Here is a 22,383-nt window from a genome sequence, read left to right as displayed (position 1 = left end):
TGATTATTTGTTATCAATAAATTATTATTTTTTATTGCTGTGTGTTTATTTTAGGAAACCTTGCCAGGTATATGTAGTAACCGTTTTCTAAAAGCAATAAGCCACTTGAGGGGCTGTGATTTACAGTGATTTTATAACAGTTAAGGGGCGTTGTTAGGCACGACGCAGATCGGAGTGACTAAAACCCCCTCAGCTGTTGTAAAATCACTGTAAATCACGGCCTCAAGTGGCTTATTGCTTATTGTGGCTGCCTTACATAATAGTCTACTGAGGCTACCCTTGGCCAAAGAATTTGGTATCTTTTGCTTTTCTATGATGGATTTAATCCCTGTTTGAGTTCAGCTATGGAGTATTTCCTCTTTAGATTTGAGGGAATAAGCCTAAAACTTAATATTTACCACCAATGTTTGGGCAAGATTGTTAATTAGTTATCCTATTAAACTTCAGCACATAGATAGCAACAGTACACTAGCGGCCTCAAAAAAAAGGGCGCAGGAAAAATGTGTTTTAGTATGACTTTAATATCACACCGCGGAAAAAACAAGTATATGATGTCAGTGTGTGACGTCAGAGAGTAACCCTCTCTGGGATCAAATGCACAGAAATCTGATCTGAGGAAAAAACCTCACCCATCCCTCCCATCCCTCCCATCCCTCCCTCTCTCACTCATCACCAAGTAAGACTTTTTCAACCCTCTGTAGCAAATGAAGACATGCTGAAACAGGGAGTGTAATTACTTATTCAATGTACTGCATACAATACATATGAATGTTTAACATGTACTGTATGCATGGTTTGAGGTCTGGGAAACATGAATCTTAATGATTGTAGATGTGCTACGCTTCGTAGACATTTGATGATTCATTGTGTATGCACAGCCAACTGCTACAGGCCACTGTAACGTGAAACGCTTCCCAGGGCCGCCACTCATTACTGATGCAGCTAACTTTCCCCGTCCATATAACATTTCTTAGGATTCTCTTTCTGTGGTGTTGTCAAACAGTTTGTATAGATTTGTGTTTTTCAATTAATGTGAAATAAAACATCAAGCTGTAGTTTTTAGGGCTAAACCAATTAGCCGATTAATCGATAGACAGAAATTTGTATATCAAAATTTACAAATATTACTTAGGTCCAGCTTTTAACTTGTGAGGATTTGCAGCTTTTCTTTGTCTTATGTTAAAGCAATATAAAATAGATAACAGAGAGGGAATTATAACCAGTTTAACTTACTTTCACTTGCTCAAAGTGTTTATTGTTTTGTTTTTTACCGTTTTATCAAATTGGTTTCGAGAATCGTGGAACTGCACTGGTATTGGTATATGGAGTACTAAATTTCTGGTATCATGACATCGCTACTGTACTTTATTTACCACACAGTATGATTAGAAACCTGCACTATCATGTTTCATTTCACAAAGACTAAAGAACGACACCGTCTATGCAAAAATGCATTATGATATGGAGGCCAGCGGAACAGAAGCTAGCCCAGAAGTGGGACATTAGCTGTTTATATGCAAATCTATGTATTTGTTGTGTATTTGAGGGATACCGTTAAGGTTCAGGGACAAAAAGTGGAGCTCAAAACACAGTAAAATTTTACGATTCTCTGGAAGTCATGATGCCAATAATGCAGGGAGAGGAGAGGATGGGAAAAGCAGACGTCTACCGGTTACACAAACACAAGTGGCAATGATGTTTCAGTGATCAGGTTACTTTTTTCTTTACCAAAGTGTTACGATGAATGAACAAACAAAACTTTGAGGCAACTGCCAGTAAAACATAAGCAAGCAATTACAGCGCAAAAATGAAAAGCAGACAGCCTTCAGATTGTCTTCCGATTGTGTTAAATGACTGGGGTTTCTGAACTCATCTGCAAATCCAAACAGCTTGAGATGGTACACAGTTGAAACCTACAACCCTATATTTCCATTTGGTCTAAATTAGGCTACTGTTGAGGCTTGTTCTGTTCGTTGTTGGGTATCGATGCAGGTATGGTTTCACATTCACAGTCAGCTGGAGCAACACTTTCTCATGCATTGCTTTTCATGCTTTTTGCCAGCTTTTACCTTGAACCAAACATATACATGTTGCCAATCAGGTCTTTTTTTCACTCTTGAAAGTTGAAACACTGAAAGCAACCCTCTTTGAAATCTCCCTAACGAAAAACAGACTGTTTTTTTTATCTGAACAAAACAGCTACAATACGGTGATGGGAGGGAGCGCTGGGACTCGTGAGGGAGGCCTCACTAGTAATAAAGTGTGCTTACTTCATTGAGGAATGAGCCGGGGCTGGAGCTGGAGCTGCAGCGAGGTGGGAAACACTTCAGCTGTTGATACACCCATCAACCTGCAGCCTCAGCAGTGTGTCTGTTTTTAAGTAAACAGTTCCTGTGTAAGGCCTAGTCCAAAACACACACCAATCCCTCTCAGTTGTGCACATAATTGACAAATCTGGTTTACAGAAATGTGGCAACTCTTAATATTTGAGATCAGTAAGTTGTGTTACTGTATGTCTAGAGCCACTTTCATCATGTGCCATTGGCACTGACACAGCCGTTTCTGGTTTTAGAAAAGTAATGTGACTGGTTGAAAGTAGGGCTCTCAAAGTTAACGTGACAATAAAGCGTTAACGCAAATTTGTTTTAACGCCACTAATTTCTTTAACGCATTAACTCAACTTCCGATTTTTAGGTTGCAGCGGGCTCAGTTTTAAAGCTAGAGTGAAGAAACTAGAATACCTAAGGAAGCCATTGGTACCAATCATGTCATACTAGATTGATGTGAAGGAGGCTAAATAACGCTCCAAAGTTACGCTAAATTTTGGCGAGGAAAAACTGGCATGACCATTTTCAAAGGGGTCCCTTGACCTCTGACCTCAAGATATGTGAATGTAAATGGGTTATATGGGTACCCACAAGTCTCCCCTTTACAGACATGCCCACTTTACATTTTGAACAGATAAAAAATGTGCGATTAATCACGATTAAATATTTTAATCAATTGACAGCCCTAATTGAAAGTAATGATCACAACAAGAATTTTGACTTTTTCTTAAAAATTCCTCAAACTAATTAATTAGTTATCAAAAAATAGTTGGCAATTATTTAATAGTTGACAACTAATCAATTAATCGTTGCAGCTCTATTCCACTTTACCCAACCCACATACAGTACAGACTGCTGTGCCCATATATTAATATCGAGTGCACATATTTATGTCCTCTGTCATTGCATACTTCACCTAGCATTTTGAAAATTGCATTGTTAAAATTGAATATTTACTCTTCTTAAACGTATTTGAAATTTTGACTTCAAACGTTTGTTTGGCTACTGCATCTTCAAGATAGTAATGAGAGGTCCCTTATAGTATCTATGATGCACCATTCACCCACTATCAACAACAAACCCAACATCAAATACGGTAATATTCTTGAATGAGACCTCAAATGGAGATCAGTTACACGTTTATCCTCAGAACTCTTAAATCAGGACGGTCTGTGACTGCCGGCATCTGCTTTAAACCCAAATGACAATCTACAAATGATTTCACTTCTGGTCAATGCAAAGGAAAAGCTTGTCCCTGTTGGGCAAAGTAACACACACTGTGGTCCTATTTGATAGTAATAAGAACCACATTGCTGCGATGACCACAATGTAGTGGTTTCGCTCTGAGACGTGCTCGCATACTTCCTTTGCCTGTTGGTGGTCATAGACAACTGGGAAACGTTCTGTGATGTTCTCGCATCTTGCTCGTCTTCCTCCATGCTCTCTGTGTGTGTACGTGATGGACTAGTGATGGATGATAAGACCAGCTCTACAAATCTACCAAGAACTGCAGAGTTTAAAATAAAAGGTGTTACCGGTGTTATACGGTGTAAAAAAACAAGCTAAAAACGTTTAATGGAACCTGTGGTCACTGATTACTGATTGGGAACATACAAAAACGATGTAATGTATGATGTTGTATTTTTATTTTTTCTTAAAAGCCTAACCAGGGACAAGGTCGGCAAATTAGCTACGTCTGGAGGTCCTATATACATCGGTAGCACTTTAATTAAGTGTAACAATGCCTACATGTATTTTACCTGTCAAATAAATTAATAAATTAAAATAAAATAAACCGATTACATTACTTGCCCACCGTCGTTGTGCTTTTTTTTATAGAAATAAAACCCATTTAGTTCATTTTCACTTATCAGCGCCGTGTTATCAATACATAGTCGGACAACGGACGCTGCAAACTGAGTTTGAAAGAGTAGCAGGAGTCAGACTTCACACACACATGGATGAGAGAGAGTTGAATGACAAGACGATGGCGGAGGATTTGGCGTTAAAGCGAAAAGCAAAGACAATATTTCGAAATTAAACCCAATGTTAATAGGGAACCATAACGTTAATGAGGCAATCGCTGTGAGGAGGACAAAGCGGCGCCAGCTGGACCGGAGAGGCCAGTCACACAGCCATCAGCCATCCAATGTTAAAGATCAAAGTAGATGCTCTACAGATATTGAGCGTCATCTTTTCTAGTCAAATGTCCGGTGTAATCTGTAACACCGGTGTTGTCACGAGTTTATTAACCGGTGGGAAAATGTCCTCACCGTGACATCTTCTCAGACGTACACACCAGCTCATCTACAAATAAAAGCACATCAACCTTTAAATGGCCTTATTGAAGAAAATCTTTTCCAATAACTCTGATTTCCAAAATACTGGACTATTATTGGAAAGTCTGGTGACAAATCCTGTTTTAACAAGAACATTACAAGTACAAATATCACTCTTCAAATCGAAAGCCTCAACAGCAACGAGTGGTGATTATCGGGACCACTTCTTCATCAGCTGTCATCGCGTGGCATGAATGCACACTGTGAAATGGCCCGTCTAGACTTGACGTCATGTCACCGTCCAGACTATACACACTCCTACACACACTGACACGCTTAATAGATTCCTCCCTGAGTCCCCGGAGGTGCCCTTCCCACCTAATCCCCATACCTGGCACCAGCAGGGTAGAAAACGCCTGCCAGACTAAAGATCGCCAGATGCAAAATTCTCAATGTCGACCAACTGAAAAGACTTTATTACGCTTTATTCACATGAGTACAAAGAGCTCTTGATTTACAATGATGCTGCCTGCTGATTAAACGAATAGCGTGTATCCGTCTCTTCATGCTGGCGTTCTTACAATGAAAAAGCAGTTTTGTAAGTAAGTAATACAAGGTGCCGTACAGGTGATACTGCCTCGCTGTGCCTGTCTCATGTTAGGATAAGTAGCTGGTAGAGCACAAGATGATTTTCCACCTACTTATATTCCTCTACAACCCTCTACCATATTTCTAAACCGAGGTTGACATATTCTAAGTGCATCAGTGATTGTTTCTTCAGAGCATCTGAACAGCCGGCTCTGACAGAGGACAGACTGCGTAGTGAGAGACCACACAGTTTGTCCTTTAACGTGCGCAAGTCTGATTTTTATAGTAATCGTCTGCTGTTCAGCTGTGGACAACGATTTATTTAGATTAGACTTATTTCTTCAGTTTGGGTTTAATTATTTTCTTCTTTCATCCTGCCACATTGCTGTCATAGCAATAAATGTTTTAAATGAAAAGCACACGATAGAAAGCAAAGTTTATTAAATGAAAAATATAGCTGTATTAAGAAGGTTTTTCTGAATCCATTACTCCAATTAAGGGTTTCTTGTTCACATTATATCTAAGAAATCAGGGCACTGAAGAAAGCTGACATTAACTAGGTTATTTACAAGCATGTAGACACACAGTGATAAGACAGACAAGTCCTCCCCGATAATGACTGGGAGGCAGTGTGCTTTATCACGGCCAGACAATGTGTTCGAATCAATAAGCAAGGAGAGCTCGACAGAAGATTGAAAGAAAGAGATAAGCACAAATAATAGCACGATCCGGAAGCAATGGTAAAGAGAAGAGGGGATGGGAAAACAAAATCAGAAGCAAGAGGTGAAGATGAGAATGAGAACAAGACAGCAGGGACCTCAATGACAAATGCATGAGACCGACGTATAGCCAGGTCTGAATCATTACAGGCGCCATACATCAGGGTTGCCTGCACATAAGCTGCTTTGTGCCTCTGGTTTAAAAGGACAGCTTGCGCTTATGACAATCTGGCCCAGTGCACTCGAGGCAGGGAGAGTTAAATATGCATTACCAGGCTTAGCAACTATACAAGTCACAGTCAACTACACTTACATGTGTCCAAAGCCTGCAACATTTTAATAACAGCTAAGACAAGTCCGAGTGCCGTGTCAGGGTCACTCTCTGCTCTTTGGTGTTGACCTGAACACGTTTCCCGTGTGCCCTCTTACGGTTCAACTTAAACCACTTTTGTCTCCCAGATGAAATGGGATGAGCAATAATGAGGCTTGCCCCGCCAAGCACACAGCAAGGATAGAATAACTGCTAGGGCTGTCAAAGTTAACGCGCTAATAGCGCGTTAACGCAAATTCATTTTAACGCCACTAATTTCTTTAACGCTTTAAGGCAACTTGTGATTTTTAGGTTGTAGCGGAGCTAGAGTGAAGATACTGGCATCATATCAAACTAGAAAACCTAATGAATCCTTTGGTACCAACCATGTCACTCTGAGCAAGGAAGCTAAATTACACGCCAAACATACACTACATTTTGGTGAGGAAAAACTGGCTCCAAAAGATACCTTGACCTCTGACCTCAAGATATGTGAATGAAAATGGGTTCTATGGGTACCCACAAGTCTTCCCATTACAGACATGCCCACTTTATGATAATCACATGCAGGGGCAGTTTTGGACAATATTTGTCATTGTTTTGTGTTGTTAATTGATTTATAATAATAAATATATACATACATTTGCATAAAGCAGCATATTTGACCACTCCCATGTTGATAAGAGTATTAAATACTTGACAAATCTCCCTTAAAGGTACATTTTGAACAGATAAAAAATGTGCGATTCAATATTTTAATCGATTGACAGCCCTAATAAGTAACACATAAAAAGTGCAAAGGGCTTTTGTGAGGAAGGATTTCATGTGTTTTTAACTGCTCCACCAAAAGGAGAAAATACTGGCAAATAGTTAATTTATAAGCGTTGTGTGCCTTAAATGGTCTTTCCGACCTCCGGCACTTAAGGTCACCTGCATGAGCAAGCCTCGCTTTACATTTCTTACTGTAAAGGGAGAATACCTCATTGACATTCAATGGGCTTTCCGGTGGGAGAGGAAGGAAATACAACAAGCGCTTCTTCCCTTGCTTTAGTCAAGGCTGAGTGAAGAGAACAAGCCACAAAGGTATTGTGTAAAACAAGTCAGTAATACTGACGTCTGTGCGTCACATCTTGTATCATTTTTCTGCATCACTGATGCAGTGCAAAATAACATCCAACCAAACCAGGCATGTTTGCTTGTTCTAAAGCCATAGGGGAAGGGCAGGAAGAAAGAATACTGACAGAAATGGGAAGAGTTGAGTAAGTAACGGCGTGGAAAGGAAATGCTTTAATCAGAAACGGATCTAAAAGGCTCATTGTGAAAACTGACTGTCGGAACATTATGCAAGAGCACCAACTCTCCCGACTCCACATTTACGTCATGTACATTTGGAACAAGAGCACGCCTTCATTCAGCCAAACATTACACCTCGGGCAGAAACCCGATTCCGATACTGTGCTCCAAATAAAAAGTAGCCAGTAGAGGCGTCAAAACATCATGTGCTTGTTTTTATTTACAAGAAAAGAGTCCAAGCAGGGGGGGCAAAGAGAAAAAGAGAAAAAGAGAACAGATTTCGTCATCCTTTGCTGTGGTGGCAGCGTATACTAACTTATCTAAATCAGACGTGTCATCCGTGGGACCAGTGTTTTTCCAACCACAATAATGTCCCACCAGACTGGCTTTGAACCAATCCAGAAAAACCTCTTTTGAAAACCCCCTAATGCGCTCTGTCCAAATTTGGTAGCACCCTCGTTGGTGGTCCCCCGGTGCCTCTTTGTGTGTGTGTGTGTGTGTGTGTGTGTGTGTGTGTGTGTGTGTGTGTGTGTGAGTGTGAGTGTGAGTGTCTGTGCGTGTATGTTTTTCATCTTTTCAGGAGGCTAGCCTTCAAAACATGCACTGCACCTGTCATGTGTCTATAGTGCGCCGAAAACAACATAAATTATTTTAACTCCCAACAACACAATACGTTTTTCTTGTGTCACTAAGTTGCTTGTAGGAGAAGGGACGGCACTGATTTATCCCTCTTTTAAGACTCCCTTTAAGGACTGGAAGCCTCCCGTTGCATTTGTTCTGTTTACGTATCTCCACCTCAAGATCCCTCATCTGTGCTTATTAAACGGCTTCCTCGAATGCTGTACATTTCCAGGAAAAACAGAGTGCAGATTGTACGGCCACTGCAAAAAAACACTTAACGGGTCTGACGTCTGTGACAGAAAGGTGTGATGCTACCGGGGGGTGAAAAACAAACATGGTTCTGCATCCTTAATGTATACAGAGTTATTTGTGTAAACAGTTCATGTTGAGAGATTAAATGATATCAGAACAGGTTGAAATGAAAAAAAAACATGTTTTTAAGATGGAAAATCTGCACATATACACATCAGCATTGTGTAAATTAGATTTGTTATTTGGAGCAAAGCAGTTGGTTTACTAATAGAGGATCAAAACACCCTCGCTCACACTGAGAAAAACAAGACGGTGTGACGGTTTGGTAGTAACAAAACATACATGGCGTTTGCTACTTCACCTTAAGAGGTACTGAAAGTTTAATGTGTGCAGAAATAAAATAATAAAACTGTTGAAATAAGGGATCTATTAGCAGAAATGGAATATAATATTCATAACTATGTTTCTTCATTAGTGTATAATGATCTGAAACTAAGAATCGTTGTGCTTTCCTTAGCTTAGAATGAGCCCTTCATATCTATATATGGAGCGAGTCCTCTTCATGGAGTCCACTGTGTTGCTCTGCCATATTTGTGAAATTGAGGTAACTGAGGTAAGCCGCCGTCTGACTGCCGCCGTCTGACTTCCGTCGCTCCTAAAGTAGTGTCATTATGGTAAGGATGGCCTCTGAGCGAGACGAACGGCGTTACCACGGTTTTGCACTCGCTGGCTCACATTACCTTAGGTACCGTACCGAAAAGGAGGAATGAGCGGAGGGGTACACAGTCGGTTGCAATCTGCAACCGCACCACTAGATGCCGCCAGATCCTACACACTGTAGGCGAGGCGAGTTCATTTATATAGCACATTTCAGCAACAATGCAATTCAAAGCACTTTACATAAACATCAAAAGCATCGAGACAAAGTGCAAAACAAACACATTATAAAAGGACATTTACATACAATTAAACATTTAATATGGATTTGATTACATTATGTAAAATAAAATAAATGTCTTTTATATACACTAATATGTTAAGTTGCGAAGAAACAGCAACTCGGTATTCTTTACTTGTAACTGCTTTCAAATAATTATTCCATTGTAGATTTAAAATGGTGGTTGTTGTTATGTTGCAGTGTGTTTTTTTTGTGCAGTTTAGGCATGGGACGATATGAACATTTCATGTCAAAGCCAAAATAATATTATATTATCCAATATTAGTTGCTTAAAACTCTTAAAATTGCATATTTTGTTAAGAAAGAAACATTTAATCAAATCAAAAACAAATAATCATAAATCATAAGGCCCCCCCTGCATAAATAAATGATAAATAAAAAATGTTCTTTCTTAAATAATTCCTGTATTTTTTACAATCAGGCTCTATTTTTCACTTCTCTTCCATGATAGCGAGTTAGACGGCTTTTTCAAGTCACCCGTGAGATTATTCACGATTATCCTGATAATGGAAATTCACCATGATCAACTTATTGTGAGTGTTTTTTATCGTGATCTGCGATGTAATCCTATTTCGTCCCATCGCTAGTGCAGTTTTAGTTAGTTTGTTAGTGTGGGGCTGATAACGTCTAGGTTGGACCACAAGAAAATGTCGTCACCAGGTCATCATATTTTACCGAACACAGACTCACACGGCGGGTTTCATTGTGAAAGCTTTACAAGCTAAGTCTGGGCATGTGTTTCTTACCTCCAAGTTCTTTTACATTCAAGATAGCATTTGGAAATGGCACTGCTTTGATGCTGAAACCTGAGGGGGGAAAAATGAAAAATCAATCATTGTGATGACATATAGAAATAGTGTTTGTATTTGTGTGGACGGCACATGTTAGGAGCGATGAGGATCATATTTTAGGAATGTTGGCTTGATTGCTTTTCAATAGCGAGAAAATAGCTAAAAGAAATCTGACTTTATCATTTAGCTCCCCCCCAGGATATCTGGTGTACCTTTTCCAAACCACCAGCTGGTGAACACACAGAGGACTGACAACATATTTGTGTTGTAAAAACGAAACACTTTGTGTGGTCCGGGTTAGCAAAACAGAAAAACAAGAGAAGCTAAACAGAAAAGTGTTTTGTTCTACGTTGGAGTTAGAGGAGGATTGAGCTAATGTCTAAAGTGCTACCACGTATTACATGGTCGGTTTCTGCGGCTGCGAGCGGTGGGAAATAGTAAAGGAACCCACTGATTTAATGCAGCTCAAATTATGCTAAATTGTCTTGGTGGGAATTCATTTCCTGGAAACGTTCACAAACAGGAGGAGAGATGGGACAGACAACCGATTATGATTCTCTAAACATCTGAATTAACTGCTAAATGTGGTTTCTAAGCACATTACGACAGCGCAAAACCATGAAGTAAGAAGTGGGGGGAACCGCAGGAGACTTTTCCCCTCATTGTTCATCGTGATCTTCCCTCTGTAGATGTTGGCAGACGCAGACAGTGCTGACAGTTAAATCTCATTTCAGAGAAGAGGGCTAAAATAATTCTCTGCTAAGGTGAGTAATCAACAGATTTGATCTATTAGGGCCGACTCAGCGGCAGACAGGTGTCGGCTCCCTTGAACCAACCCCCCTGCCACGGAGGCACGCTAACGGTTACAGGTAGCACATGTGGGAATTACTTTATATTTAGCTCCTACTGGCCAAAGTGCACAATGACTAAATCTAAAATGGGACTTCTGCAACAGCTCAAAGCTGACTGCTGACAAAGCCAGGGGAGGAAAAAGGAATGTCAGTGTCCTTGAGGGATTGCATTGTGTATATGGAAAGCAGAGCGACGACTACCAAGAGGATGATGTACTAACCCTAAAGCCTCCTCTTCTGGACATACTTAACACCAGCCTCCCACTTGACTAGAAGAAAGAGGCTGAGTATTGGCTGGTGAGATACAGCAGAGCGTTTCTGGCATGAGCGCTGGGACTTTGGGAAAGACATACTGAAGACATGCTTCCCCCTATTGGAGAGCTGTAATACCTGGATAGTATTATCTCTCTGTGATTCGAATCCGGAGGACAGCATGTTCTTGAAACCTGAAAGCACTTCAGAAGCTTGGAAAGCTTTCAAGAACACATGTGAAGGAAAGGAAGATGGGTGTGGAGAGAGTGCATGCTTCTATTTGAGTACGCACATTTTGAACTCTGAAAAACGACCAATCCATACGTCCACATACCTGTCGTGGGACCGATGCCGTCGCTGCTCTCACTGCAGAGGCGCGAGAGCAGGCTGGTCTTTCCAGCACTTGTCAGGCCGATGCACACCACATCATACTCTGGTCTTGGCGGCGGGGGTCCTTTACAGCACAGTGCCCGGAAACACTACAAAACAAAACAAACAAAAACAATGAATTAATTGGAAAACAGCCCGAATGCGCCAGGTGCAGATGGGATAGAGATTACGATCCTGGAACCACAACAAGTTCTACCCTAAAAGTATTCTTGGAACAAACTCTTGTGTCTCTCCAGCGTTGCAAAAAGACTCATGTGCATTACAGCTGTCTTCACATGATGGAGCAGGAGACCACGCTGCAGTGTCAGGTCTGCTGTGTGAAACACTTCCAGATTCTCAGTTGATGGAAGAGGAGTAAACCTTATTTCACGAGGAAGCATTAAAAAAAGGACGGAGCAATGACAAAGAATAAAACCACAACATGTTTCACTTTTATGATTGAATGTATTCATGTCATATAGAGTAAAAGTCTGCATGAAAGAATACGTGAAAGGGTATAGGAGCGTGCATGTAAGCAACATGTTTTTGTCTGCAGTGTGTGGACGCCGTCTAACTGGGCCCTTGTGGCGACCAGAGGCAGACCTGTCACTCCATGAATCACGGCCTGGGACTGAGGGCCTGCTGTGAGACATTAAGGGGCAAATGCAGTGTGAACCGTGAATGAGATCTTTAAACTTGTGCGGAGAGATCAGTATCCAAAACTAAAAAGAGATCTCTTTTATTAGCAAGACGGGAACCAGTCTGGACAAGGCAGGGCAGACACACACACACACACACACACACACACACACACACACAACACACACACTCTCTCCCATCTACTATATCACGTTTCAGGTGGAAGAACATCAACACGAGATCGCTCACTGCTCTTGTCAGGGGACGACCCTGTTCAACACACTGCTACTCTGTTCAATCAAAGACTCTGACAGGAAGGAAAACACACGCACGCAAGTGTACACGAACCGCTGCACATCTGTGCGCACATTCTCCAGGTGTGCTCGGGCATGCTATTAAAGCTCCTACCTCGGTGGGGAGAAGCAGATATAAACAAATGAGAGGATAAACAAATATTCAAGTATCTTTGGCAAATGTTCAAGACTGAGGTTCAGTACGAGACGTCAAGAATTCCTCTTCAACATTTGGTTTTAACTGCTGCTTGCTCAGATTAACCCTTTAAAAACCAACCTGCTTAAATTAGTGTTGTCACGATACCCAAATTCTGACTTTGATACGATACCCTGCCTAAATATCTCGATACCGATACTGAAACGATACCACGGCAACAATCTAAAACATCTGGAAAAGTAAGGGAATAATAGACGACAGAACATGGAACTTCAAATCATTTTTTTTATCAATTAAAAATGTTAAATTGTAAAAATGTATTCATTAAAAAAAGGAAATGGTTTGCAGTATCTGATGTCCCCTATACTGAAGTTTATGTGATTTCTTTGATAGTTCATTTTATATTTGCATTTATGTTTGATAATGCACACATATTTACATTTCATCTCTATTCTTATAACTTCTCTATGTTTATATATATTTTTATTCTAAAATGGAACAACTGTAATTCGCCGGTGGCGCCAGAGTATTGCCCCGTAAAGGCTGCGGGAGATTGTTGTTTGCATGATCCTGTTTAAATCGATGTAAAATAAAAACTGTAATAGCTAGAACATTCATTCTTTTTGCAGTGGAAAGCTAAGGTTTTCACATCATCATGTTGTAGGCTCATGATAACGTCATTACGTTACGTAACGTGCACTCGATCTGCTCATTAAAAAGAGCATATATCCAAAACAAAAAAAAATGTGCATAGTTCAAATACCCTATGGAGTGTTAAGAAATGTTTTGTTCATGTTCCTACATTGAGAAATCTTTCGGATCAATATGTTTTGTGTGCTTATTTAGTAATATTTTAAGATAAAACATGTCAGATTTTGATTTTTTTTTTTTTTAATTAATGACACAATTTCAATACTTTTAGCAATTATTATGGTTTATTAACTTATATAACCTTTTAGCGTAGGTTATACAGATTTTAGAGATATGAAGCATTTGAAGATACTCCAAGAAATGACATCACAGTAAGCTGAAATACCAATGTAGGCACTGGGGGACCATTTCTATTGCAGAGTTCACAGGGTTAATGACACAAAATGAAGAAGTCTTTTCCTCTTTTACTGACAGTGATTGCTACAAGATACAACCATTGCTTCTTTCAAATTGGAGGGGAACAAGCGAGCAGCAAAACAGCGCTGCAGCCTCAGTTCTTCCGGATGCCCCCAGACATCAGTGACCACCAAGGTCAGTTTTCAGAGCCGTGCCAAAACAGAGCTGCCGTTTGATGGAGATGTGGGGAATCTGCTTCAACAGAACCAGACGTCGGCTGAGCAACCCGACCCCCCCGACTCCTAGGTGAACCCGCCAGTCTGCTCAAACAGGAAACATTCTCCTCTTCCAGAAAAACGGTAAGATTAGAAACACGCGCGCGTCAGATGGGGGAACACGTGTAAAAACTTGGTCGGATGAGGTCATTCTATTCTGTTCCTTGCTCTCGTCTCCCCTCGCCGCCTCTACCCCCCCCCCCGCCACCTACCTTCCCTGAGGCTACATGTAAAGATTTCTGCATCTGCCCTTCAGCTGTCAATCCCCTGAGCTGACAGTTGATCTCTCAGAGGAAGCAACGGGTTGAGATGGAACAACTGGAGTAGCTATGAAGATGTCATGAGTTAGAGGATTGTTATTTATTTCCCCCCTCATAGAATTAGCATTAGACCAAGTGTACACGTCAAAGAAGACCACAAAGAAGGTTACTACTTCCATTCAATTGTCAAGCAAATTTTAGGCACATTTTTGAAATTTCCCCAAAAAAGAAGCTGCGTTTCCATCAACTGGTTTGGAACGACTTAACTCTGCTACAGCGTAGTTTGGTCAGAAGTTGGCGCTGTAGGCTACATGAGGCTGTAATCCACCAGTAGAAGAAGTAAAGGTTGCAAACAACACAAGTCGCCTTGGCCATCTAACCCTGATCTAACCCTGATCTAACCCTGATCTAACCCTGATCTAACCCATGTATGTGAGAAAAATGTAGAGAGGTCTTCAGGAATTTGTTTCAATTGGGCAAGTTTTAATTGCTTTTTCATGTCAGCTAGTATTGGTCATGTTTCCTGTTGTCCGGAGACCAAGACAAGCATTTGCGCGCTATGGGAATACCCGAAGACGCCAACAGCGGAAACAGTTGATCAGTCATGCAAGTTAAATGTTCGCTGCCTGGGAATTTATTCAGCAAATGCGTTTCCATATCACATTCAGCGCATCAATTCTTTTTCGACAAAGGCATAATAATACGTTAACGCAAAGTCCTTTTAACGCCATTCATTTCTTTAACGCATTAACGCAATTGATTTTTCGGAGGTTGAAGCGGGCTCAGTTTTAAAGCTAGTTTGAAGATATGAATCTAGAAAACCTAAGGAATCCATTGGTACTAATCATGTCATACTAGCTTGTCGAGAAGGAGTCTAAATAACGCTTCAAACTTGCAATTCATTTTGGCGAGGAAAAACTGGCATGGCCATTTTCAAAGGGGTCCCTTGACCTCTGACCTCAAGATATGTGAATGTAAATGGGTTCTATGGGTACCCACGAGTCTCCCCTTTACAGACATGCCCACTTTATGATAATCACATGCAGTTTGGGGTAAGTTATAGTCAAGTCAGCACACTGACACACTGACAGCTGTTGTTGCCTGTTGGGCTGCAGTTTGCCAAGTTATGATTTGAGCATTTTTTTTAATGCTAAATGCAGTACCTGTGAGGGTTTCTGGACAATATCTGTCATTGTTTTGTGTTGTTAATTGATTTCTAATTATAAATATATACATATGTTTGCAAAAAGCAGCATATTTGCCCACTCCTAATATGATAAGAGTATTAAATACTTGACAAATCTCCCTTTAAGGTACACTTTGAACACAAAAAAATGTGTGATTAATCTCGATTAAATATTTTAATCAATAGACGGCCCTAATAAAACATTTTCTGCCATTTCCATACAGCTTTTCTAATGCGATACTTCAAAGTGCGCATACAAATATGTGAATGGAAACCTGGCTATGTGGGAGCAGACTAACAGGTCAACTCCCACCATCACCACCTCTCCCTACACGTACAGTGCAGATTTCAAAGCAGCTACCAAAGGAGGGCCTGACTGACCCCGGGGTCCCTGTGTACACAGTGGCCCCTGTGAGACAGAGAGGGATGGGAGCTCCCACCTCTGGCCCTCCGTGACAGCACAAGATTGACGAGGAGAGCATGGTCAAAAGGCTCACAGGAGAAAAATAAATATGTCCAAAGGCCTTTGCTTACCTCGAGCCATGCCCCTCCTCCTGTCAACCACAAGCTCGATGATCTGAGAGTCAGTGTGTGCTGTGTCACCGAGACTCAGAGCTCAAATGAGACCGTCCTGCGATGACTACCTCCATAAATCTCTGAGGCATCCAGACAGAACAGCTGAGATTAAAACTGGAAATTGAATTCAACATTCAACATACACAGTCAACAGTTTCCCTAAATGTTGTTTGAGTGATTTACAGTACGTTCAGACAAAGCGGGAAGTGATAAAAATATCCTCACATGTACAGTCACATAGAAAAGCATGTGCCTGAGGAGGCTTATCAGCTTTACTTCCTTGTTTATTAAGGCTACTATTTAACTGCTAGTACAAGGCTATCGGCTCATTAAAAAGAGGGCAATCTTTAAGAAAATAAAACCTTACAGCCCCTAGCCAAAACACTCTCCATAAAAAGTCTGCCATTCCTAGACTTTATTGATCGGCTGCCTCTTATAGGATTGGACATGTTTTAATTGTGCTTCACTGAAAGACCTGCCGAGACATTACCTCACTGTTGTTGTGAAAGCTGATTAGCTAGGCTTTATGTAAATGAGAAACACTGCTGATATAAATATCGCTGAAGACATAGCCGGGCCTTTTTTTTTTTTCCAGATGAACGTCTCCTTTCAAGATGCATGACCGAAAGAAGGAAAAAACAGCCCGCCCCCCCCCCCCCCCCCCCCCCCCCCCCCAAGGCCTCCAGTTTGAAAAAGACGTCCAGACATTTAATGGGTGACATAACTGGGCCTCCTGGCAGCCGACCAGAGCTCAAGCACACAAGAACAGAAGCTGAAGGCTCTACTGCTGGTCTACCAGTACTTGTGTAAGGAGGATAGGTCAGGGCAGCTCCTTAACTCTACAGACGCTGAACTTAAACCTGCAGTAGGCAGAAGATTTTTGGCATCATTGGGCAAAAAATTCCATAATAACCTTGCAGCATATTGTAATTATTGTAATTCAAGTGTGTTCTGAGAGAAAACTAGACTTCTGCACCTCCTCATGGCTCTGTTTTCAGGCTTTAAAAAATCTAGACTTTAGCCAATCACAGGCATTTACTTCACAACAAGTTGTTGCCAGGCACTTATTGTCAATCTCAGCCAATTATCCATTTCTTCAACGCAAACTGACGACTCAGATACCACGTGATACCAACGTTGTTTTACTATTGGCTCAGAAGCCTTGTTAGGAGAGGGAACCAAACGTCAGATATCGTCCATAGAGATAAACAAAACATTCATTTTGGACCCGCCAATATTTGTTTAATTATTAATTCACAATCATATTTTTTCAGGAAAAAACATACTTTTATTCAGCACATTTCTAAAGGCTGTGCAAACGTATTATTTTTAAAAGAATATTTGTCTACATAAAAATATTATTAATAAGCCCTTTAATAGCATTTAGCTTCATGTAAATGATGGGGGAGCTCATATTCAGAAGAACATCCCTGGTATGAAAGGAAAATAATTCCTGCAGTTCCATTTTCCTCCAATCTTTTCCTTCAAACAATGCTCAAAGTCATACCACATGCAGCCTAACCAACACCACCATGGAGCCTGCTGACCTCAAGTGACCGTCTGTTGATTTGCATACTGTTAACACATGACATGTCCGTGGATGTTTGAACAGCACATAAACGGAAAAAAAGATGAAGGCCGCTACAAACTGAGGGGTTCAGTTGGAGTTGAAATATTCAGAGGAAAAAACTGTTTTGTCAATGAGTCAGAAGCCGTGCTGTTGCAAATTCACCTGACGTAGTTGGACAGAACAGGAGCCAGGCTCTTTTTAGAAAACCACTTTGTATTTTTAGAGGTAATAAATGTGGGTTAGAGGGAAGCCGCCACCACCGCAGCAGACTAGTTCGTGTTTCACTCTCGTACTCTCTGGCTACTGTCGAGACACCACAGGATAGGAAAATGGGCAGTGGCATGACAGCATGTTCCAAATTGAGGTACCCCAACAAGCTTCCAGTTTCTATGGTGTGGTTTTCTCCCCGCTTCAGTTGTGAAATAGCTACTAAACATCGGGGTCGTCAAAGGATACATGCAGCCTACAAATATTCCTGCTGAGTACTTAGATTTGAACTGTCTAATCTGCAAGTATGATATGCTGCATGTAGGTGCACTTTGATTTTCTGCTTAAGGCTGGCCCACACTAAAAGGTTTTACAAATCTTAACAGTTGTTGAAAATGTGAGCGAGCCCACACATCACGACATGTTATGTTCAATTTAACAGTTTCGTTCCTGTAGTGTGTGGTGAGCAACGATTTGGCCAAAACAGCACAGCACACACACACACACACACACACACACACACACACACACACACACACTAATGGTACACATCCACAGCCTCCGTCCTTTCCACGCTTCCCTAGCGGCGCGATTCGAGAGAAGGGGGATCACATTGGCTGCATAAAGTTGAGGTCTAGGCTACTTTGTGCAAATTACGGGTGTCCGTCGCGTCTCGCCGTCCCTGGAAACTCCTGAGAAACTTTTGAACTAAGCCTTGTCGATCCAAAATAAAGACAGATTCCGCAACTGCATGGCTTATTTCTCGCATAAAATGTTTTCAGAAACACATTGCGTTGATTTAAGAGGAGAAAGTTTCCAAATGAGCCGCCGTGTTGGTTCCGGTTTGAAAGCTGGGAGCAGCAGCCCACGAGGGAAAGCGTTCGTCCAATCAGGTGCCGAGTGCCTTGTGTCTAGTGGCAGCCCATCAACCGTCCAAAACTGGGAAGTGAAGCAATAAAAAACGCCCCTATGGACACGTACCGACTCTCAAAAATGGAGATCTCTTGCATTCAAACGTGACTTTAGAGTAAACAAACATGGCGGACGACGGGAAGAATTAGCGATGTTAGTTTTGCACTACTTTGTACTGAAAATTCACAAAGAAATAAAGAAATATGGATTAAGTCATGGAGACATGTTAAATAAACACTTGTGTTGTTGCCACAAATCATTTCTGTCAACCAATTCTGAGCTCCATCTTACTACTACTTTATGCTTCGTGCATCCCTAATTTTATAGACCAAACAACTAATCGATTAATCGGCAAAATAATCGACAGATTAATCTACAATGAAAATAATCGTTAGTTGCAGCCCTACATTACAGTGCTGTGGTTTATAGGTAGTAAGTGTCACCTGAACTGGGCTTACATCATTCCCACATTTTGCACTTTGGCAAAAAAAAGTGGGTGTTTATGTGGAAACTTTTGGCTAAAGGAAATCTGTTGCCAAGATGTAGCTATGCAGGCTACCCACAGCCTGCCTAATTCTTAAGTACACTTTGTTTAGCAGAAGCCTCAGACACACAAACATGTGCACTTACAATAAAAACCAACGCAGAGGGTCGTGTCCTTGCTCAACACGCCTGTGGCGCGGCACACTTCCTCTTGCAAGGTAGGTTACACTTCAACTGATATGCCTGAACCGTTTGCGCTCGGCCCAGCGATGGTGTTAATGAGCGTAATAATGCCCGTTAAAAACTGCAGTATCACATTTACCTCCTGGCATTTCCAATAGCCGGGGCACACCAAAAGGCAAAACCATGACTTCCTCCTTCAGCTGCCAATTAACACAAGCTGGGCATCTTGATTTCCCAGCAACAGTGGAGCTCGCAAAGGAAATGAGAGAGGAGGAGGAGAAAAGGGAAAGGACATCCGAGACACTTGCCTCTGGGAGTCATAGACAGACAGACAGACACGGGACACGGACGGGCAAGCAGGCCGTTTTTATTTTTCCAGACCAAGTGTCGGGACAACACTTGTGTGCATGGCTCACTCCTGACCTTTGAAAATGACAGTCCTTTATATGGGCGTCCCGACGGAGGAGCGGCGCTAACAGATATGTGTGTAATACACACCGGCCACAGTCATAACACAGGCCTGCAAACCCAGGGATGAGCGGAGGGTGGGAGCCGAGAAGGGCATGCAGGAAGGCAGTCCGTCAGGGCTGGAAGGAAGGGTAGAGGGGAGCGGGGGGTGGAGGGGAGGGTGTACGGGCAAAAGGGGGGATGGAAGGGGCACATTCATTCATCCTCATTCATCTTCTCCCCCCTTCAGTTGTTGTTGTTATTTGCCGCTTTGAAGCTGGATGGGGGGTGCACGGTGGGACACAGTGTGGCTCAGTACAGTGAGGGACGGGGGTGTGTGGGGCGCACTGCATGCCATTCTCGTTAAGGGGTGAGAGAGACATGCTAGACACACAAGGCTGCTCGCTGGACTCTTCCCATGCTTAGTTGTTACCGCGCCAACCACAGACGGCTTCGGGCCCGGGTCCCCGCCACACCTCATCTAGCCGCCCATCAGTCTTTATTCTGCTTCATAACAACACAACACATATTTCAGACCGAGACGTGCGGTTGCTCGAGTCCTCCTGATGTTTTGATAACACCTCCTCCATCAGCCTTCTTCTAACCGCCGCCGCTGCCGCCACCTCGCCTCTCGTGGCAGCACATCTTCCTCCCCCGAGGCGCGATGATACCGGAGGCACGATGCTTGTCACTACAGGCATGATTGACTGGTTTTCTTAAAACCTTAATTGCAAGATAAAGCAAACAAAATGCGGATTTGGCAGCGAGCGCCGACCGTGATACGCTTAGAACTGTGGCCGCGGGTGATGAAATACAAGATTTACTGCACTTCAAAAATGATGGCCAACTAAGGACACTAAACAGGTGCCATTCATTACCCCCGCATCAGAAATAGATCCCTGTACAAACACAGACACCTACACACACACACACACATATACACTGAAAGTGTACACTGGAACATTTGGGGGATACGCGTCACTCCCATTCCACGCCTCGACAACGCACATCCAGTTGTGTGGAATGTTTTCGATGCAGTTGAATATGTCTACCGTTGACTTCAACGTCTTAAAACGCGATATCACACAGACCTACTGGACTGAAATGACAGACGTACAGCAATAATAAGATGACCCTGTCTACACCAGCTCAACATCCCGTCTGGTGAAGCAGACCGTGTCTTACTTAAGTCGACAAAACAACCCACAACCCATTATGCCTGCGTGTCTGTGTGTGTACGGGGAGGCCCTGTTTTAAAGCTGATTTGCTTGTCACTGTTTTGCAGGCATATCATCCCCTTATTCTGAAGCAACATCCTCCCTCTCTCTCTCTCTTTCTCTCTCTCTCTCTCTCCCTCTCTCTCCGATCACCCCCGCTACCCAATTCATTCATCCCACTTCTGTCTGTCTGGCCCTCGTTTCAGAGCTCGAACACTATTGCCCTGACGCTAAGGTGTCTGGACAAGGAGACAAGCTGGAACACACACACACACGCACACACAGGAAGCCATAGAGTGAAGTTAGAGCGCCCCCCAGCTTTCTGCCAAAACACACTGCATCCAATGCATTGCAAAAGGAGAAGCAATGCATTGCGGTGATTGAGTTACTGTAATTGAATTCATGATCTTCTAAAATAAAAAAAAAACTTAAAATATTTTCAACAAAAGAAACAAAATGAACAAAATACAATATGATAAATATAAAATATTGCATTCCTGGTACATCAAACTCTTTCTCTCTTGAGTGATCCATAACATCCATACTTGCCAACCTTCCTGATTTTCCCGGGAGACTCCCATTTTTCATTGCCCTCCCAGGGTTACAATTCTCCCGTATTTCTCCTGATTTATGTCATATTTTCACACCTTTTTTCATTTCATTACCACAACCTGTTTCTGGCACTGTACAGCATCTATAAGCCCGACTGTTTTCCACCCGAATGACAATACAGCTACACTAAATGTCCTTCCCTGGTAGAAGAGAGCTGCTCGTGACGCAACTCGGTTTGAGCTGCGCCCGCCGCCGTCACATCACAACGTGTAGCGCCCAAAGTTGGGCTTTGCTTGACGCAGCCCAAGCCATTGGAAAATAATGGGCTTCAGAGCGCTGTGGTGCCGTCGTCACGTTGTCACGTTGTGTCTGAAAGGGCCTTTAGTGAGTGAGAGACGGAGAGAGAAATGGAGAGAAAGAAATACTCAAGCAGGACAAAAAATGACTGAATGAAAACTGATGTTTATTAGTTTATGCCAGAGATTCACACAACTTCACGCCAGAGGGGGGAATTATTCTGTATTCTTTCTTTGACAACGCTGTTGCAGCATTTTAATTCTATAAAAGTCACCAGAATGCAGGAAACAAAGTCTCTGAAACTCAAATTTTTTGGGGGAGAACCCCCAGATCCACCACTTTGGTTTAGAAATCCCCCCCTATTTCTGAGCTCTTAAGTTTGGCAACATATGTGAACATCTGAAACACGGGACAGAGCCTGCCTGAAACACCAAAACATTTCCACAAGAACCAGCTTCGTCACAGTGAACAC

At 42.1% G+C, this 22,383-nt stretch overlaps 1 protein-coding gene across 4 annotated transcripts in view; it reads right to left on the bottom strand.

The window, feature by feature from the left end:
• The window catches only part of LOC141769806 (ADP-ribosylation factor-like protein 15), a 139,881-nt gene that overhangs the window by 73,239 nt on the left and 44,259 nt on the right, over positions 1-22,383 (bottom strand). For all 4 annotated transcript variants that reach the window (XM_074639237.1, XM_074639235.1, XM_074639234.1 and 1 more), the window contains 2 exons: positions 11,576-11,720; positions 10,094-10,153 (listed from right to left, as the gene is read on the bottom strand). In XM_074639237.1, coding sequence (XP_074495338.1) covers positions 10,094-10,153; positions 11,576-11,720 — 205 coding nt within the window. The remainder of the gene's footprint in view (positions 1-10,093; positions 10,154-11,575; positions 11,721-22,383) is intronic.

This window comes from Sebastes fasciatus, chromosome 6, assembly GCF_043250625.1.
Source record: "Sebastes fasciatus isolate fSebFas1 chromosome 6, fSebFas1.pri, whole genome shotgun sequence".
Lineage (NCBI taxonomy): Eukaryota > Metazoa > Chordata > Actinopteri > Perciformes > Sebastidae > Sebastes > Sebastes fasciatus.
The sequence above is the reverse complement of the archived record's forward strand: the minus strand, read 5'-3'. Positions and strand labels throughout refer to the sequence as shown.